Source organism: Coffea arabica, chromosome 5e (genome assembly GCF_036785885.1).
Source record: "Coffea arabica cultivar ET-39 chromosome 5e, Coffea Arabica ET-39 HiFi, whole genome shotgun sequence".
NCBI classification, from domain to species: Eukaryota; Viridiplantae; Streptophyta; class Magnoliopsida; order Gentianales; family Rubiaceae; genus Coffea; species Coffea arabica.
In genome coordinates, this window is record NC_092318.1 from 50,274,121 (window position 1) to 50,294,484 (window position 20,364).

The 20,364-nt window shown below is 36.9% G+C and overlaps 2 protein-coding genes across 2 annotated transcripts; one reads left to right on the plus strand and one right to left on the minus strand.

Annotated features, from left to right (window-relative positions):
* Positions 1–2,722: 2,722 nt before the first annotated feature.
* LOC113690747 (uncharacterized) lies at positions 2,723–5,040 on the minus strand. Its single transcript, XM_027208775.2, has 2 exons — positions 4,604–5,040; positions 2,723–3,363 (listed from the first exon to the last, which is right to left on the minus strand). Exons 1-2 carry the CDS (start codon positions 4,867–4,869, stop codon positions 2,934–2,936), a joined length of 696 nt encoding a protein of 231 aa, XP_027064576.1. The 5' UTR covers positions 4,870–5,040; the 3' UTR covers positions 2,723–2,933.
* A 14,679-nt stretch (positions 5,041–19,719) lies between these two features.
* LOC113689571 (uncharacterized) lies at positions 19,720–20,144 on the plus strand. The gene has a single exon (XM_027207331.2). It carries the CDS (start codon positions 19,724–19,726, stop codon positions 20,114–20,116), a length of 393 nt encoding a protein of 130 aa, XP_027063132.1. The 5' UTR covers positions 19,720–19,723; the 3' UTR covers positions 20,117–20,144.
* The last annotated feature ends 220 nt before the right edge of the window (positions 20,145–20,364 follow it).

Genomic DNA, 20,364 nt, shown 5'->3' on the forward strand with positions numbered 1-20,364 from the left:
GTTGAATCGCACCATATATTCGCGCAGCGACTCCTCAGGGTTTTGATGGATTGTCATCAGGTAAGCTGTGCTTTTGGAGAAAGCTTGCGACGAAAAGAACTGAGCTGTGAACAGGCTCGCGAGCTTATCAAAAGAGCGAATTGACCTGGGAGGTAATCCTTAGAACCACTGACGCGCCCTTCCTTCCAAGAACATCGGGAAGGTCTTGCATCTGATCGCATCGGCAGCTGTTTGTAGGCGATTTGTGTCAAGAATGCGAACAGGTGATCCTCTGGGTCCGTGGTCGCATCGTAGGATTTCATGGTCAATATTTTGAACTTAGCGAGTAGCGGGTAGTCCTCGATATCCGGCACAAAGGGAGAGACAGTATATTTGTCCGCCTCCGGATCTAGCAAAAGATCCAGTTCATCCTGTATCTGGTACTCGTTTCTCTTTCGAGAGGACTCCCTCCGTGGGAACCCCCGGAAGGGCTCAGGGTGTTCTGTTCGGGAGTTCCTGAGAGAGGACTCCAGAATTTCGATCTGTTCACTCATGAATTCCTTCCGTGCCCGTTTCTGCTGGGGGTTGGGACTTCCCGTTCGAGATTCTGATTGTTCAATTCCACTCGTTTTTCGCGCCTTGGGCTTCTGGTCCTGATGGTCTCCTGTCTACCCTTTAAGGTAATTCATGATGGCTTCGAAAGTAGGCATGTTGTCTGCCACAGTTTGCACTAGCTGTTCGAATGGGATACGCGAGAGCTCCGGGCCCTCATCCTTCGAAGTTGGGTCTTGACGGGGATTTTGGGGGTCACTCTGCTTGTTCTCATTGGATCCGTCAGCGTTCCTCTGAGATCTAGTTTTCGGCATGTTTTCGCAAGAGAAGAATTACGGTTCCCACAGACGGCGCCAATTGATGCGACTGCCGAGAACGTGATCTGAACTGAGTTGCGACGAGTTGAGCGAACTGCAGAGGAGCGGACTGGCGCGTAAGCGAGGTGTGCGAACTGCCCTGCAAAGAGAAGTGAACGGCGGGGCTGGTTCTCCGGTGCAACTCCGATGATCAAGTCAGTGAGAGCTTTTTCAGAGTAATAGTATATAGTACTTTTAATAGCGTACCTTGCTTTGCTTTGTGGGGGTATATTTATAGGCTCCGGGGTAGTAGTTTCTTTATAGGATACAGAGTCTTATTAGAGAGGGATTCCTCTTAGGGCTCCATTGGGTGACTCCGAAGAGTTAGAGAAACGCGGCCCATCAGGCCCATCTGGTAGGAGAGGTGGCGGCCCTGCTCGAATTGACTACCACCCTGTCCGAGCTGATCCGACCGAGCTGGTAGGTCAACTTGCCCGAACTGACGCGTGGCCGTGGTGGATTGGCCCCACCACATATTACTATAGTATTGTATATGAAAAATTTGTTGTTCAAAAAATGGGAATCCAAACAGTTTGTCAAATGTTTTGAAATACAAGGGAAAAGTATGCCCTGTTCCTGAGTGGGACTAGATCATGAGTAGCTCGCGTTTTCTTAAAGTGCAAAGTACTCTAATGGAGGACAAAGGAACGTTGATGCCTCTTCATTTCTTTGTATTGCAATCGTTTTTTTCATAAGATTATATGTAATTCATAAGTATGGAATTAATATAACAATTTATCAATTATAAATTACTTACATTTTGTGGGATAATTACTAGCATAAATTACAAATAACCACATTCGGTGGGAAATAACAAACATAAAATTAGACTAAATTCACAACTTTTGGTACTTTAATCCAAAATGTCTGTCTCTTGGGGCTTCAATCTTGTTTCCTAGACAAGGTTTCATCTATTGAAAATTTTGTTAGAATCCGAGTCAATAAGATTAAAGATATCCCAAACTTGGTGGAGCATAATACTAGGTTAGAATTTTTCACCATTATCGATCCAATTAATGTCGAAATCCATATAACTATCCATCCAAGAGTGTAAATGAATTTATCATTTCTTTCTTGCTGTTCGGTACTTAATAGGATTTTGCGTAGGATTGAAACAAAATACTGAAGTATTTACAACGTCAGTCAAATAACAATTTGGCACTAGCTACAACATAGGAAAAGAAATTCTAGCTAATCATTATAGAAAGAGTTATTAAAATTGCCTATACTGCGGTACAAGATTGCAAAATTTGATGCCTTCTATTGTATGGGTTGATTGAATATTCTTGTTTAACAGTTCACAACATTGGTCAGAATTTAAGGAGAAGGGACCTCTTCATCGTTTCGTTTAGTTCTGAATGTATGTTTCATTTCAGGTTGAAAACTCTTCTCATGTTCCGATGCCACGGGCGAGACTTTTAAGCTGCCTGAGCAGTTTTTCTGCAACTTCGACGTAAGGATTCCAATTCCATTTTGTATCTTTGGTTGAAAAGTAACCGAGTCAAATCTTTCTTCTTGTCCATGATGGGTGATGTGCCAGAGAAAGCTACTCTTTCTTCTTCCTGATGCAACTTATACCGAATTTTCGTCTGCTGATGTTTGTGCTCTAGGGAAAGTTATTCCTGCTCTTGAGTCAATTTAGATGCGCCAGACCAACGAAAGCCAACTCTAATTATGTAGAGTGGCAAAATGATGAATGCAGGCTGGCGGGTTTTTGGCTTTATAGTTGTTGGGACAAAACTAGCTGGTATGGAAGGATTGGGAAGGTATTTGCTCTGTCAAGTCTCATGTAAATATGCCGAGTCCATTTCATACACTCTCATAGGCACCTCAACTTCATTGCGAAAACAGGACAAACTTATTCTGATAGCACATAGCACACACTTAAAGTTCAGTAGGATCTAGTTACAGCATTATTTCGAATATGGTAGCTATTACTAGAAAGAGAGTTAAATAGATGTTGAATAATTCAACACCAAATTAGATGCAATCCAGCTATTCTTGAATTACGTCTCCAGGTTCAAGAGGTCACGAAACTTTACTTTCTTAAATCTCATCTTCATTCATGTCAAATGTCAGCCAAATCTCATTTACTCTGTTCTCAAACTCGAAAGGAGAGTTGTATTGTGCGACAATATACAAAGTTGTGTTCTCTCCTGCATGGCTTTTGTCAATGGCATCTGACCAAATGGTTCCAGCAATGCTGTTATACAAGGATGCAGCTTCCTTACCAACATCTTCATCAGCCACAAATCCGCTGAACTGCCTTAGTGCTACATGGGTTTGCCCCCATCTCTGCACATGGAGCCCTTTAGCAGGCGGCGTGTTAGCTTGGTTCTCCTTTGGAACAAAGAAACTCACGACAAAAGATGATGCACAGAATGGTCCATCACTAGGTTTGACTTCTGTAATCACTGGACCTGTCATTTCTATTTGCTGCTGATATTCATTCTTGCCTTGAATGTAGTCAAATAGCCTGCAAGTTTGGAAGGGGAGAAGGTTTACCATGGACCTGTATTTAACAAAATCACCAACTCTAGGTAGGGAATTTCTAGTGATAACATGGGGGAGGATCACAAATATTCAAACACCAATAGATCTGTAACTTTTCAGATTTAGGATGAATCAGCAAACAAAATTAATGTCTCACTGACCACAAAGACTTTCCTACTTAACCTGAATAAGCACTATACCTCCAACAGGTTTGAACAATGCCCAAAAACCAAGGACCACACATGAAGGAACCCCCATCTTTGAAGAGGATTTGTGGTATGTCAAGCCCTCGAAAGGTTCTTCAACATGCCTCGAACTAAACTAGATGTTTAACTACTACATGATCGCAATAAAACTTATGAATCATAATCCCTTGTTTGTTTTGAAATATCATGAATTGGCAGGGGAAGATGGATATGCCCAGTGAATTATGCAGTCTCACCTTATTGTTTACAATTAGAGTAGCAGTTGCAAACTGATAAGCTAATGCTGTCAGTTCTAAGAAGTAACAACCCTGGGTAGCTTTTAGACTGCTTAAATCATTAATTTTATTTCAATCTTTGCTTTACTATGAACTTGTGGCCAAAAATTTCCCTTTGGTTAACTTAAACAGATTATTTTTCCCCCTTTTACATTTAGGTTCTTAAACAGAAAACTCTAAACTGATTTAGTACTCCAAAGGCGAAAAAGAAAACACCAAAGAGAATATGGTTGTTGCAATATATCTCCATTCTTTTGATTCATTGAAGGGCATAGGGAGTACAGACTTGAGGAGACTATTATTTGTCAATAGAGAAGAATTCCCAAATATCTTTTCAATCAAACCGTGTCAACGTTCTTACTTAGGATCATTACAATTTTTTAGGACAAAAGATGGAGAGCTATGAAATGATACTAATCATAATTTGAGCTAGAGAATACTAAATGTGATAGTATCCTGATATAAACTAAACAAATATCAGCCAGACAAAGGCTTAATTTTTATAAGAAGAACAAGAAAGACTCTGTGAAGTTGCGAAATGGTCGTTCTACTTAACCAGAGTGACAAAAATGGGGAACAGACGACGAAATCTAAACTGGACAAGGAAAAAAATTATAGTATTGCTGCCATTAAGGAGACATAAGCAAAATTTCGCAAATAAGTGAGAAACTCTAGCGATTTGATGAAATGGAAATGGAAACATTCAAGATAGGAAAATGATACTAGAATATAGCAAACTTACTGCAAGAAACCAGTTCTAGTCGCACCCACAAACGAAATATCATCAATGGGAGAGGTTGACATCCACACTGGCGAATTGTACTGTCGAATTTCGAACCCATTTCCCGAATGAATCACATCAAAACTCGGACACTCTATCCGATTGCATGTAGGAGGAAATACACCAACATGGCCACTTGAACTTCCTTTCAAGGTGCCCAAATTTGATCCAATTGAGAGCAGACTCCATAGAAATGAGACCTTGAATAGATCAAGAAAACTAGCCATGCCTACTACTCCAGTGTGATAGGTTGTCTTTGTTTAAGCAAATAATGGGGTAGCGAACAAATTAATAATGGTAGTACTAGATTTTCAGTGAGAACAGACGAAGTCGTGTGTTTGATTAAGAGGTGCAAGTGCTGACACGTGGCTGAAGCATTATCAGAATCTGTGAAGAATACAGTATTGTTCTGTATGTGCCAATGGCGAAATAGACAAAAGATTGATAAGGATAAGAAACGTAAGTCATGTTTAAGATTTTAGTTCCTAGTGGAATAATGAGGAAGAAGACGATGAATTGAGAAAGCTGCAGGCTCCGTTCCTGATAGAAACTTAATGGTGCAGAACTGATATTGGCTTGAAACGTGATAGAAAATTAATGGTGCCAAATTGATATTGGCTTGAAACGTGGCTGTAGGGATACATTTGAGTCAAGTGGACTACTCCAGCTCCATTCAAGGTAAAATAACTGAGCTCCAGATTTTAGAAAGTCGAGTATAAGTTTAATTAGGCCTAATGAAATCTAATCAAGTTCAATTCAATCTATTCGAATCTAATTGAACTCATTTAATAAAAATTAATATTTTAGATATAATTTTAAAAAAAGTATATAATTGATATTTCACAATAATATATATATATGTGTGTGTATATCAACTCAATTAATCTCGTCAAGTTTTTGAGTACAAGAATTTGGAGTTCAAACTCGACATATGAGCTCGTGTAGCTTGGATTTCTGCACCCCCCAAGCGCGAGAGGGGATAATAAGAAGAAGTTCCACCATAATTCATCGTAGTGATTTGGGATTGGGCCAAATGAGATCCATTGATGTGGACTTCCAGCAAGACTCCTGCCAACTTCAGCTCAATTGATGAATACAGACTATGATTCAATTGGGTAACTGATTGGGCATAGACCAAACAAGAATACTCTTGCATATTTGCTGCATAAAGGAATTGAAGTTACTGATTCATGAGTTGGAATATGGGCTTCAGGCCTAGTTTCCAAGCCGGGGTAAGATAAAGTTGACAGATGGAAGAAACTTTCTTGATTGGTTTATTCACTAAGTACCGTTCACTGGAGAGCAGCATGGCAGTAATTGGATGGCTGAATTAATTAATATTTGTGTTTACGTGTTTCTTATATTTCTTCTTGGATTTTGAGTAACTGTTTAAGTATTTGACTGTCCTTTAGCTCTAGCCGCTGCAGAACTGTGCTTTCATTTACCATCAAAAGCCAATAATCCAACTTGTGTATAGTTCCATGTTGAAGATGTATTCGAGACCGCTAGAATATCATGCTATTGCCTAATACAGGACGTGAATAAGATTAAGGTGCTAAATATTCCAAGTCTTCCGCTAAGGACTCACCTAGTGATAGCCTCCCATCTAAAGTGGTCGAATCATGACATTCCACACTAGCAACTGAAAATGAACCTCCGGCCTAGTGGATTGATTGGGAGGATCAGTAAAATCTTGCTGGCTGGTGACTCTTCAGTCTTCACCCCCAGCATTGTGTTTGTTGCTGTGCTGTTGGGTATGCCTAAAGCTTTCCAAATCCAAAAGAATACAGGGGAAAAAAAAACAGAAATAAGAAAAAGGAAGGAAAACAAACGAAAATGCTAAGATAAACAGGATATCAATGTCCCAGAATTTCTATTGGCAACTTTATATTAGTCCTTTTTTTTATCCACAGTTACGTTGTCTAACTTTGCTATCTGCTTCTTGTCCTTAAAAAGTAAAAATGGGGAGCTATAGGACTATTCTTGCAACTATTGTTGCTCTATTGCTGCATGGTCATCTCTGTTCATTTACTGAATGAAGAGGGTCTAATTCTCATGGAGTTCAAAAGTTCCCTCCGAGACTCCAATCTGCAAAGCTGGAATTATTTGGATTTTGATCCTTGCAACTGGGCTGTAATAATGAATATAAGGTGACTTCGATAAATCTCAGTAGCTTAAACTTGTCCGGCACTTTGTCTTCAAGCATTTCTAAGCTCCCTTAACTGAGTTCAATGTGCAGACAAACTTCATGTCTGGTCTCATTCCTTCTGATTCTGCATTCTGAGATTTTAGATCTTTCGTTCTGGAGTAAAATCCCAGCCCAACTTTACAAAATAACCCTCTTCAGTAAGCTTAATTTATCCATTTCAGAATTATAATTTTGGAGAAGTCCAAGAGGAAATTGGAAATATTACTTCAATTGAGGGGCTTGTGGTTTACAGTAACAATCTTACTGGAATAATTCCATCATCCATTGGCAGATTGAGAAGGGTTAAGATCTTAAGGGCAGGTAACAACAATTTTTCAGGTCAAATTCCTGCAGAAATCAGTATGAATGAGAGTTTGGAATTCCTTGGACCAGCTTGAATTTCTTTAGTAAAGCTCTCACTCACGCTCGCTTATTGGACACTCATTACAAAAATTTTTATTTTTTAATTATTTTCCTTTCTTATTTAGATTTTTTTTAACGTGTACCTAATGGGCATTCATTAGTACACTTAAATCACACATAACTTCACACATTAACCATTATTAGCACATTTTGCATGTACATACTTTTCTTAATTAATATTACTTTTTTCAAAATATGAACACCTGAAATCCATTTTGGACACTCGTTAAACCGTGCTTCTTATTTCGAGAACGTCTTTGCAATTTCTTCACAGGGAATATTCTGTCTCGGATTACATTAATATATCTAAACGCCGACTTGCGCATTTCAGAGGATTTGTATTCCATAATCAAATCCTCCTGATTAACAAATACAATATCGTATTAAATGTTACACTGCCACGACCCCTTTTGGTTGGAATAACTAAAGTGGCACATGGCCATTATTAATCAATCATCAGATACTTGTTACGTACCACTACTTTTTGCCAAGTTGCTTTGATATTTTAAGAAAAATATTAAAAATGCACCTTCTAAACCACAAAAAAAGTCAATGATCTCAAGTCTAATGGCCATGGAAAACTTTATCCATGTACCTAAATTAATTATATAAATTCAGTGGCTTGTCGATATATTGAGGAAATGCTGCAATTTTTACTTCATAAACTTTAGTGGCTAGCTCTCAAAAAATGCCAGCATATGTTACTGTAATACCAATTTGCATTATTTTCATCGGTTTGGTGATACTTGTCAACCGGTATTGCAAAGAGAGCAATAATAAGAAGAGAGGAAACATGATTCCCACCATTGATCCCAGAAAAAGAGCTTCCAATTCCTCTTTTCAAACTTATCAAGATGGCGGAAATGGTGCAACTGCGACCACTGGTGGTGGTGGTAATGGCGCGGGAGATGGTGGAACCGTCATTATGGCTGGTGCTGCTGCGCTTGCCGCGGTGGCTGCTTTGGATGGCATAAGTGCAGATGGCGGCGGCGGCGGCGGAGGAGGAAATGATGGTGGTGGAGGTTGAGTTTAGAGTTTGGACTCTGGAATTTGTCTTATCCTCGGGTCTTTTTTCTTCCCTTTTCTTTTCCCCTTTCTGGATCCAGTTTATGATACGTAATGTATTTGTTAACTACTGATTGAATTAATTTGTCGATGATTAATTATTTGTTAGCAGAAAAACTTCACATTCGTATTGTATCGAATTATTTGTTCTTATGAATTCTGATTTCTGAGATTTAATTATGGTGTAGCTTTTCTTTTTAGTTTCATAACCTTTCTAGATCTGTGACATTTTCCTTTAAAACTACTGGGGATGGACAGCTTTTCTCTTTAGAAAGAAAAGGATACAAATTGAAGTGAAGTAAATTAATTTCCATTACCTCCAGCTTGGTGTTGCATGCATCCTGTTCTTTTCTTCTTCTTTTTTTTTTTAATTTTTTCTTTCCAACAAAAGTTAATGTATTGCCTTTTATAAGGAGACAGGAGGAAAAAAAGAAAAAAAAAACTACTTATTCAGCCTTGATGTAAAAATCTTATTTATATATATATATATACTTAGGTTGTGTTTGGATTGCATTTTTCATGATTTTTCATGGGAAAATTACTGTAGCGATTTGATGTATGTGAGGGAAAAAGGTAATAGGGAAATGTAATCACGAAACGACGTAATTTTCCGACGAAAAATCGCAATCCAAACAAGGCCTTAGAATTGCACCCCAAATACGATTGAATTGACGTCAATGCGAAGCAATCTGATGCCCCGCCGCAGGCTAGGGGATCGACGCCGAGTCTTTGACCCGCGGACCGTGTTAAAGCTCAACTGGATCATAGGTTCAAAAGAAAAAAAGAATAGGATGGATTTTCGTAAGCAGAAAGGATGATAGCTCAACTTTGCTAAAATATAATTGTTATACTTAGTAATATATGTATTGCATCAGAAACCCTTTTAATGTTCTTTGGTACTATCTAGAAAAAGAAAAAAAAAAAAAAAGGTCAAAAATCGCCTGTTTGAATTAGCTATTTTTTGAGATATTTTTGAAATATTTTACTGTAATAATATATATATAAATTTTACTATACATTTTTTTTTAAATATTTGATATATTGTATGGATGAAATATTTTTTAAATTATTTTTTATTTATGTATTATTATAATATTATATTTAAAAAATTTATTTTTGAAAATTAGGCCAATCCAAACGAAAACGAATGTTATAAGATTATGGACTTTCTTTCGTTCCTTTGGGACTAAGAAGTTTGAAGTGCTCCAAGCAAAAAATAACTCTGGATGCTTGATTATCTGTAATTGACAATTGTTACACGGTTTGTACCAACAATGAGTTGTGAAATAGTTTGTTAGTGTGTTTTTCAAAATCGTGAATTTTATTTTTGATTTTCAACCATAAATTTTCAACCAAGAAGAAGACGATGAATAGGATAGGATAGCAATGAGCAATTATTGCTGAATGGAAAATTGGAAATATCCCAAGTGGTGGCCCCTTCATTGCCTTCAATTCATAGGAAACTAAAATTGGTTGACCTTTGACGAAGGCGTCTTATTAAAATAAAATAAAATTAAGCTACTTGCACCAATCCTATGTGCGAAATTGGTAGGTATTAGTTGCTGAATTTAGACAATATACAAATATCTCTTGAAGTCTTGGAGAGTAGAGCTTTGCTTCGGGAATTCTTCATCGTCTTCATTTTTTTTTTGGGACCATTTAACCCCTAGAAAATGTCCGAAGCCATCATGTACTAGTATTAAGGATTCCTCTGCAATATGATCTATCAACATGCTAATGTTAGCCATTATTATATAGTTAGCTGAGGTCGAGAAAATTAAGAACATGACGGGCTGCTGTCTGTGTCCGTTTATAGGAAGCCGGCGAAGAAGTAAGCCAACTGAAAAACCAACCAAACCTGATATTTCCCTTCCACGGCCGGCCTATGCTGTTGATCAAAGGGCTGCTCGCAGCGGCAAGAGGGATGGAAATATGGCCATCTTGGCCGGTGCCGGTGCTGGTGCTGCCGTAGCTGCTGCTACGATTGCTACAGCTGCCGCAGTAAGCAACGTTGAAGAAGAACAACGTGCCCGTGATAATAAAACGAGTGGCGGTGGCGCCTGTGGCGGTGTAGCAACTGATGGTGGTGGTGCTAGCCAAGGTTGCTGCTGTGGTGCTGGCGGCGGCAGTGGCTGTGGTGGTGGAGGCGGCTGTGGCGGTGGCGGCGGCGGATGCGGCGGCGGAGGATGTGGCGGGGGCGGATGTGGCTAAGGTCCAAATAATTATTATCCTCATTGTAGAAATGTTTTGCTTTAGCTTTTCCGTTTTCGTCATAGTGTTAATTATTTATACGGATATATTTCTTTCTTCGTGTTTCTTTTTTTTTCCAAAAAGTATTTTGGATATGTTTTCTTCCGTAGTGAAGGGTTTTGGATAGGATTTGTACATATGCTTCTAATGAGAAATTAAGACTTAATATTAAAGCACATAATTAAATCGATCAATTACATTCTCCTGTGTAACATTTGGAGGCTTGTCAATAATTTGTTTCACATTTTAATTAGTACCTCGGTTGAATTTGAAATGTATACTCTGACAAGAGCAAATTGCACATTCCCAAATCTTTAATGGGTAATGCATATGAAGTTTTCCCAATTCCTGTGGTGAGGAGAAGTACCTGTCATCGTGATGGAAATAACTACTGCACAGAAGGTCGATTTCAAAGAATGATGGTGGTTAAAAAGGACCCTCAAGCTTGCAAATTCTTTTTAAAGCATCCCGAAAGAAATGAATTTAAAGAAATATTACCAAACCAAAAAAACACTGTCAGTATACAAAGATGACAATCAACTAATTTACTTGTGTCGGGCAGATTACATATTTTTGGATGATCTGAGGACTCGATATCTGTATGTATCAAGATTCATGAACAGTCTCTAGCTCTATGTAGTGCCATGTTATACTTTAATTTCCAATAATTTTTCCCTGAAATAGTACACTACACGATTGTGTTTGGATTGCATTTTTTTGGACTTTTTGTAGAAAAATTACACTGTAACGATTTGATACATGTGAGTTAAAAAAGTGATTGAAAAATGTGTTCACGAAAAAGTAGCAATTTTTCTTTAGAAATTTGCAATTTCGTGATGTGTCAGATTAATGCAAGTCACGAAAACCTTACTCTTTATGACATGAAATTGGTGGATGTAGCAATAAGTCGGTTTTAAATCACAAAATTGATAAACATGATTTAGCCATTTAAGTTGTTAGAAAAAACATGTTACATTGCCAGACGATATCTTCTAAATGGTAATTATTTAACCCAACAAGCAAGGTATCCTGGCTACATATATCTTGAATCATAATTCCCATTTGGACTTAATATGAAAACTTCCCAATCTTTTCTACTTTAATGCTAGCTTTTGAAGAAGTCCTCAACTGATTCCCTTTTATTTATTTATTGCATACATAATTGTCAAATTTCAACCACTTAGCCTACCTTTTGATTGGGGCTTTGTAGAATTCATTATTGCTTCTGGAAATTTTCTTACTTTATTGGCGAGTTGATGATCAGAGGGTGACCACGTGGGGATGTGCCACACGACCTGCCTCCCATGTTCTTAATCTAATTTTTCTGGGCTGTGGAATATGACACTAGTTTTCTGTGATGAGCTTCTCTAAGATCTCTACGATTCAATTTTGTGCAATTTTGATTCTTCCAAGGACAAGATACAGGAGTTGCATGTCTCCTGCAAGTTTCTTGGTTTTATTTATTTATTGTTTTGGTGGTGCGGTAGCGTAAATTTTTAATAGAATCTCAAGGTCAATCTTATCAAGTAATTCCATCGTAGGGGAGATTTAGTGCTTCCCACTTCCCAGTTCCCACGGAATAATTGTAGAAGCTTTGCCTGCCTCTTTAACACTTTCAATTCCCTTCTTCGTTGAAATACAAGAGGCCTGCCGTTCCTTTTCTCCCTAATACGATAATCCCTTTTCCACCTTTCTGTACATTTGCAACACAATCCTGCTTCTTTTTTTTTTTTTGGTTTTGTTTCTTACTTTTTCTCACACAATTATTCATTTCCTTTTTTCCCTCTTAATTGAAGTAGACGTACTTCTCTTGCTTTCTCAACCATCATGACTGTAGAATTTGAAGTCCAAGGACCAGCATTGTTGTTCGAATGAAGCTCAAAAACTGGATGTCAAATATTTCATCCAAGGAAAAACCACCCAAAGGACTTCCATCTAATGGCGGAGCTAGGACCTATATATAGCTAGTGGAAGCAGTATTATACATCTAAAATGATGTTGTTATTGTGCCAAGAAAATTTTGATTTAAAATTATGTTTTATTATGAGTTTTTTTTTTTTTTTTTGTGTTTTGAAAGTATTGAAATTATTTCTTATTCAAATAGTATCATGTTGTGTTTTAATAGTTTTTAATTTGTACTGTAAAAGAGACTGCCGTCTAGAAGAAATTGATTGATTAGGGAAATCATGTGAGGGGAATGAGGTTTCCTTTTAATATAAGGAGGCAATATAAAGAGAAAAAGGTTATTTTTCAAATTTTTTTCCACCCTTTTCTTTGCTGAAGAAAAGAGAATGTATTGCAATGGCCTTCTGCGTTGGGTAAACGAAAATCTACTGCTTCGTCCTTTTCCTGAATGTGAGAATTGCTTGTCCTTTTTTGCCTTGCGCTTCGAAGAAGTTCTTATCGACAAACAATATAGACTTAGCGACTCTTGACTTTGACCCCAAGTCATATAAAGGGAAAGAAAAAATGAAATTGACAGACACTTCTACCAATAAATTGCCAGCATATTTTCGGTAAGTTACTTAATACAGAATCTATTCATAACTATTTCGCTTGTATAAAACCATCCACAAAATACTGACTTCTCAAGCACAGTTCATAACATCACAAAAGTCCGAATTTCAATTTGGTAATTCTGATCGAATTTATGATAATTGCATATACAAGACTTCTAATTTCTGAACTGAAGATATAATTTTTTTTTTTTTTTTTATAAAATGAGGACTTAATGACGTGCAATAAACATGATTTAGGAAATTTAAGTTGACGGAAAATATATTACGTTGCCAAATGATATCTTCTAAATGGTAATTATTTAACCCAATTAACGAGCAAGGTATCCTAGCCAAGTACATGTTAAATCATTAATGAAGTCCACGGCGCGTGACAAAAGTCCGATACTGACAGAACTTCCAGCAAATTTCACGGCCATTTCCTAAACAAAAATTGTAAACTTTCTTGCATTATACATGATGTGTTATATTGAAAAATCAACTGTTAGTTCACCTCACCAAATTGCTATAAAAAGTGGATCAAAAGATTTCAGGACTCGTAACTGAATTCATATTTTGAAGCAAGATGAATACTAATGCCACAGCTCTTATTGTTGCGGTCTCTGTAGCTGCTGGAATTCTAATCTTGTGTTGCTTATGCAATGTTGGACGCAAAAAGAAGCAGCTGCCTGGAGCATCACAGGCTAGGCAGAGTGCTCCACGGCCACCATCGTATTATGATGTTGAGAAGGGTCAAACTGCTAAAACTAGTGCCATTAGAGATGGGGGAATGGCTATTTTGGGAGCAACAGCAGCAGTTGCAGCTGCCACTATTGCAGCAGAAGCAGTGTTCGGAGGTGGTGGCGGAGGTTGCGATGATAGTGGTACAGGAGGCGGACATGGCAGTGGGGGTGGTTGTGGTGGTGGTGGTGGTTGTGGGGGTGGTTGTGGAGGAGGAGGAGGCTGCGGAGGAGGGGGCTGTGGGGGTTGCTGAGGTTGAATTGTACACAACGCACGCATCAAAGTCTATCTCTAGCTTTACTTGTCAGAGACCCTTGTCTTAAACTGTACTCGTCTTTGTAGGATTTTTAAACCAAGTTTTTTTAGGATTTAGTTTGTTGTTTAGTTGTAATCTTCTATTACTAGTATGATTTGGTAGTTTAAATCCCAATAAAATTTTGGTAGTTGGTAGTCTATATAAAGACCATAGTTCTTGGTCTATCGGTGTAGGAAAGAAAAGAGAGAGAGAAAATATTCAAAAAGATAATAAAAGTCTCAAGTTCTCTTTCTTCTATTTGGTTTTCTGGCTTCAAGATTTATTTTGTCTTCTTGTGGTTTTATTCAATCATGAAAATCGTGTGGCTTATATTAATTATTTTTGTGGGTCTACTGGAGTTAGGTTTAGTGTAAGACATGTTTGCATCAACTACATCAACTGTGCCAAGTAATATCACCTGTGCAGTACCAAAATTTATAGGGAGAAAAGATTACAGTTCTTGGAGAACATAGATGAAAACTCATCTTGATGCATATAATTTGCTTCGATTTGTTCGGCAAAAATTTGCTGTAGATGAAAAAGCAAGTGTCAAGAGGCAAGTATCTTAAATTCGCCAGGCAATTGATGCTTTGATTTTTGAAAAAATTGCTAATGCCAAGACTGCAAAACAGGCATAGAACATTTTGGCGAAAACATACAAAGGAGTTGATAGAGTTCAGAAAAATAATCTGCTGATGTTAAAAAGGAAATTTGAGTTGATCACCATGAAAAAATCAGAGACCATAGAATCATATTTTTTCAAACTGATTGACATAAAAAATGAGATGGAGCATAATGGTCATGATCTCATAGATGAGGTACTAGTAGAAAAAGCTCTCAATACTTTACCTATGAAATTTGATCATGCAGTTGCTGTGATTCAAGAGGCAAAAGATCTCTCAACTATGATCATTGAAGAATTGTAGAGTTCGTTAACTTTTTATGAACAGAGAATTAACGGAAAATAGGAAAATGGTGTAGAAAAAGAAACGATGGAGAAGACATTGCAGGTGCAGACAAATAGACCCAAGAAGAAGGGTGATGGCTCCAGTCAAAGAAACCAAAATTTCAGAGAAAGATGACGAGGCCGCAATAGAAACAATTTTAGAAGTCGTGGCAGAGGTAATTTTTATCAACAGAGAGGTAACAATAATTATCCCAATGATGAGTTAGAAAATAATAATTCTTGCAAATGTAATATTCAGTGCTATAATTGTAAAAAAATTGGTCATTATAAAAGTGAGTATTGATAAAATTTTGACAAGGGAAAATTGTTCAAAACGTCCCTCATATTTTGCAAAATAACTTTTTTCGTCCCTCACTTTTAAAAATGTAATTTTACGTCCCTTACAAATTCACATTAGTCAAATTTAGTCCCTACTTAGGTTTTCGACTAGTTTTTTATCGGAATTCACCACGTGCCTTGCACGTGATCATATTTTAAGGGCAAATTTGTCAAATCAAATTTTATATAATTCGATTCATAATCTCTCACATTTCATAAAATAAATTTTTTAGTCCCTTACATTTTACAAAATGAATTTTTTCATCCTTCACATTTTTCAAAATGAATTTTTTCATCTTTTATTGATCATGTGTGTGAATAATTTTTTTTAAATCCATGTATATATTTATTTGATTTCACCTGAACAGTACGAATAGCATGTGAAATCAAATAGAGATATATTACACACTATTCGTATTGCTCAAGTGAAATCAAATAGATATATACATGGGTTTAAAAAAATTGTTAATTTTTCACTTATATTCATTTTCTTTTACTCAAAATTTGAAAACAAACAAGACATTTAATCCTAAATATTATCGAGTGTTTATATCGAATTAAATTTGGATAGAAAAAGTAAACAAAAGAAAAGTATGACAAAAAGAAATAAGTGATTGGCACTTTCAAATTTTAACAAAATCACAAGGCAAGTAATTCAACTGTTGGTCTTAAAAGTGTCGAGTAGAAATTTCAGATTTAAACTGAAATTTGTTAGCACAATTATAGAATTCGAGTTAGGACCCATTAATTAGATGACCTTATTATACAACTTAATAAATAAATTATTATCAAAAGAGAAATGTCACAAATATTGAATAGGTTCAAATGGTGAATCATATAAATATATACATGGGTTTCAAACAAAATTATTAGTTTTAAACCCCTATATATATCTATTGAATAGCATGTGTATAACTATGATTAGCATGTCTAGATGAAATCCAATAGAGATAAATTACATGCTATTCATACTGTTCAGGTAAAATCAAATAGATATATACGTGAGTTTATAGAAAAAATGCTATTCGTATACATGATCAATGAGGGATGAAAAAATTCATTTTGAAAAATATGAGAGATGGAAAAATTCATTTTTTCAAATGTGAGGAACGAAACAACTCATTTTATAAAATGTTAGGGACGAAAAAATTCATTTTGTGAAATGTAAGGGACTATGAATCAGATTATGTAAAAATTTGATTTGACAATTTTACCCTTAAAAAATGATCACATGCAAGTCACGTGGTGGATTCAGGCCAAAAACTAGTCGGAAACCTAGGTAGGGACCAAATTTGGTCAATGTGAATTTGTAAGGGACATAAAATTACACTTTTAAAAATGAGGGACAAAAAAAGTCATATTGTAAAATGTGAGGGACGTTTTGAACGATTTTCCCTTCTGATAATAAAGACAGGCATGCTAATATGGCAGAGAATAATGATGAAAAGAATGAAACTATTTTATTCGCTAACTCAAGAGTGGAAGAAAATAAAAAAAAATTTGATTTTGACTGCGGTAACCATATGTGTGGTAACAAAAATATGTTTGTTGATTTGAATGAGTCTTTTAGATCTTTTGTTAATGATAATGAATTATCTGATGAAAATATTGTAAACTTTATTTTATTTGTAAATTGTGATCCTATTACCTTTGAGGAGGTCATAAAAAATGATCATTAGAATCAAACAATGGATGAGGAAATGCATACAATTGAAAAAAAAAATAAGGCACGGGAGCTGACTACACTTCCATATGGAAAGAAATTAATTGGTGTCAAGTGGGTCTACAAGATCAAGTACAAGCAAACTAGAGAGGTACATCGTTACAAAGTAAGATCGGTGGTTAAAGGATACAAGCAAAAGACAGGTATTGATTATTTTGAAATTTTTGCTTCAATTGTCAGACTTGATGCTGTTCATATGATTATATCTATTGCTGCCAATAATTCTTGAAAGATTTATCAAATGGATGTGAAATCTATTTTCTTGAATGAAATTCTTGAAGAGAAAGTATATGTTGAGCAACCTACAGGTTATATGAAGAAAGGTCAAGAAAATAAAGTCTACAGGTTAAAGAAGGTTTTATATGATTTGAAGCCAACTTCTCGAACTTGATATACTCGTATCGACTCTTACTTTATTGGAAACAGTTTTGATAGATGTCCATATGAGCATACTTTGTATATCAAATTCGATCCTAGTGGTGATATTCTTATTGTATGCTCATATGTGGATGATCTGATTTTTACCGCCAATAATTCTAGAGTGATTTCTGAATTCAGGGAGATTTCATGATTAGTCATTTTAAAATGATGACTTGGGATTAATGTCATAATTTCTTGGCATTGAGGTTTCTCAAACAAATGACGGCATATTTATTACACAGAAGAAATATGCCAAACCCATGTTGACCCCAATTGAAGAGAAGTTGAAGTTAGTTAAAGATGGTGGTGGTAAATTTGTTAATGCCACTAATTTTAACAAATTGGTTGGAAGCCTAAAAGATACTCAACGTTGACAAGGCCTGACATTAATTTTAGTGTTGGATTAATTAGCAGGTTTGACGCCGAATAAACATGATTTAGGAATTTAAGTTGGCGGAAAAATATATTACATTGGCAAATGATATCTTCTAAATGGTAATTAATTGTTTAACCCGACAAGCAAGGTATCCTAGCCACATACATTTTAAATCGTTATTAATTTCCATTCGGACTCAATATGAAAATCGCCCAATATTTTCTTCTTCTACGCTAGCTTTTCAAAAAGTCCTCAACCAACAAAAATATTGTCTAGTGTTTTAATAGCTCAAGAATGAAGGAGAAATTAATGAAGTCCACGACGTATAACAAAAGTCTGATACTAACAGAACTTCCAGCATATTTCAAGGTCATTCCTAAACAAAAATTGTAAACTTCCTTGCATTATACATTATGAGTATTATATTGAAAATTCAACCATTAGTTCACCTCACCAAATTGCTATAAAAAGTGGATCAAAAGATTGCAAGGCTCGTGCCTGAAGTCATATTTTGAAGCAAGATGAAAACTTATGCCATAGTTCTTATTGTTTTGGGCTCTGTAGCTGCTGGAATTCTAACCTTATGTTGTTTATGCAGTATTGGACGTAAAAAGAAGCAGCTGCCTGCGACATCACAGGCTAGGCCGAGTGCTCCACGGCCACCTTCGGATTATGATGTTGAGAAGGGTCAAACTGCTAAAACTGGTGCCATGAGAGATGGGGGAATGGCTATTTTGGGAGCAACAGCAGCAGTTGCAGCTGCCACTATTGCAGCAGAAGCCACGGACGGAGGTGGTTGCGGAGGTGGAGGTGATAGTGGCACAGGAGGCGGAGATGGCGGTGGGGGTGGTTGTGGTGGTGGTGGTGGTTGTGGGGGAGGCTGCGGAGGAGGGGGCTGTGGTGGCTGAGGTTGAAATGTACACAACCCACGCATGCAAATTGCAAAGTCTATCTGTAGCTTCACTTGTAAAAGACCCTTGTCTTGAACCGTACGTACTCTTCTATGAATTGTGTTCATCATCTTTGTGAACATTTGCGATCCAGTAATTTGCTGCTGTATTTATGCTAGTGGAAGATAGTTGATAATTTTTCTACCATATGTCTAAATCATTTTCAAGTTGTAACAAAATTTGTCCAATGAACCTTTTTCCATGAGTTGAAATTGTCATCTAATGTCAAACAGAAAACAGAAAATCAGCAATGCATATGAATTATGATATAGAACCGCAAAATTCCACTTTTCATATGACTGCATGTGAAATGACAATTTGATTACTTATATATAGTTATAATCAAGTCTACCTCATACCAATGGCTAGGCCAGCCAAAATAATCTTCTCACAAACTCACAAATTAACGATAATTATCAGATTGATGTGGGATAAACATGATTGAGGCATTTTTGTTGGCAGAAAAAAATATATTACAATGCCGAATGATATCTTCCAAATAGAAATTATTAAACCCAACAGGCAAGGAGTCCTTCTAGATTAATATGAAAACTGCCAATCTTTTCTTCTTTTGCGCTAATCTTTGAACTAGTCCTCAACGAATAAAAAGTTTTGTACTATATTAAATTGAGTAAATGGGACAAGAATGAAGAGAAACTAATGAAAGTCAACGACGTACAACAAAAGTCTAATATTAAACAACTTCGAGCATCTGTCAGTGTCAGGGCCATTACCTAGACGAAAGTTAATGTAAACCTCCTTGCATTATACAGGGTGAGTATTATATTGAAAACTCAGCTCACGAAAATGCTATAAAAAGTGGATGAAAAGATCGTCAGACTCGTAGCCGAAGTCATATCATGAAGGAAAATGAATTCTAATGCCATAATTCTCATTGTCTGGGGCTCTTGGTTCGCTGGAATTCTGATATTGCTTTGTTCATGGGAAATTGGACGGAAAAGGAAGCGGCTTCCGGCTACATCACATGCTGGGACGAGTGCTCCTCGGCGGCCTTCGTATGACGATGTTGAGAAGGGTCAATGTAGTGCAATAAGAGATGGGGGAATGGTTGTTCTGGGAGCAACAGCAGCAGTTGCAGCTGCCACTAGTGCAGCAGAAGCCGTGGTCGGAGATGGTGGTGATAGCGAGACAGGAGGCGGAGATGGCGGTGGTAGTGATGGTGGCGGTTGTGGTGGTGGTGGTTGTAGTGGATGCGGAGGTGGTTGTGGCGGTTGTGGTGGATGTGGGGGTGGTGGTGATTAATCAATAAAATCAAAGCCTGGCGCTGTTATCTTTCTAGCTCTACATACACATGAGAGGATCATAGAAGAGGCTGCAGTGCTGTTTGTTTCTGATTTCCTCAAATTTGTCCAGTTGGTAAGTTTCATTGGTGTGTGGTTATTTGTGATTTACGTTGATTGCAGATGAACCCGAGCAATATCGAAAACAAAACATTCACCAGGCTCATAAGTTACCATGTATGTACCAAAAATATGAATGCAGTAGCTCGA

Bases quoted from the DNA above. Each gene is read 5' to 3' on its own strand.
- LOC113690747 (XM_027208775.2), bottom strand. From the start codon at position 4,869: ATGGCTAGTTTTCTTGATCTATTCAAGGTCTCATTTCTATGGAGTCTG. The intron at 3,364-4,603 runs GTAAGTTTGCTA...CCAAACTTGCAG, and splicing joins ACTAGAACTGGTTTCTTGCA to GCTATTTGACTACATTCAAG.
- LOC113689571 (XM_027207331.2), top strand. From the start codon at position 19,724: ATGAATTCTAATGCCATAATTCTCATTGTCTGGGGCTCTTGGTTCGCT.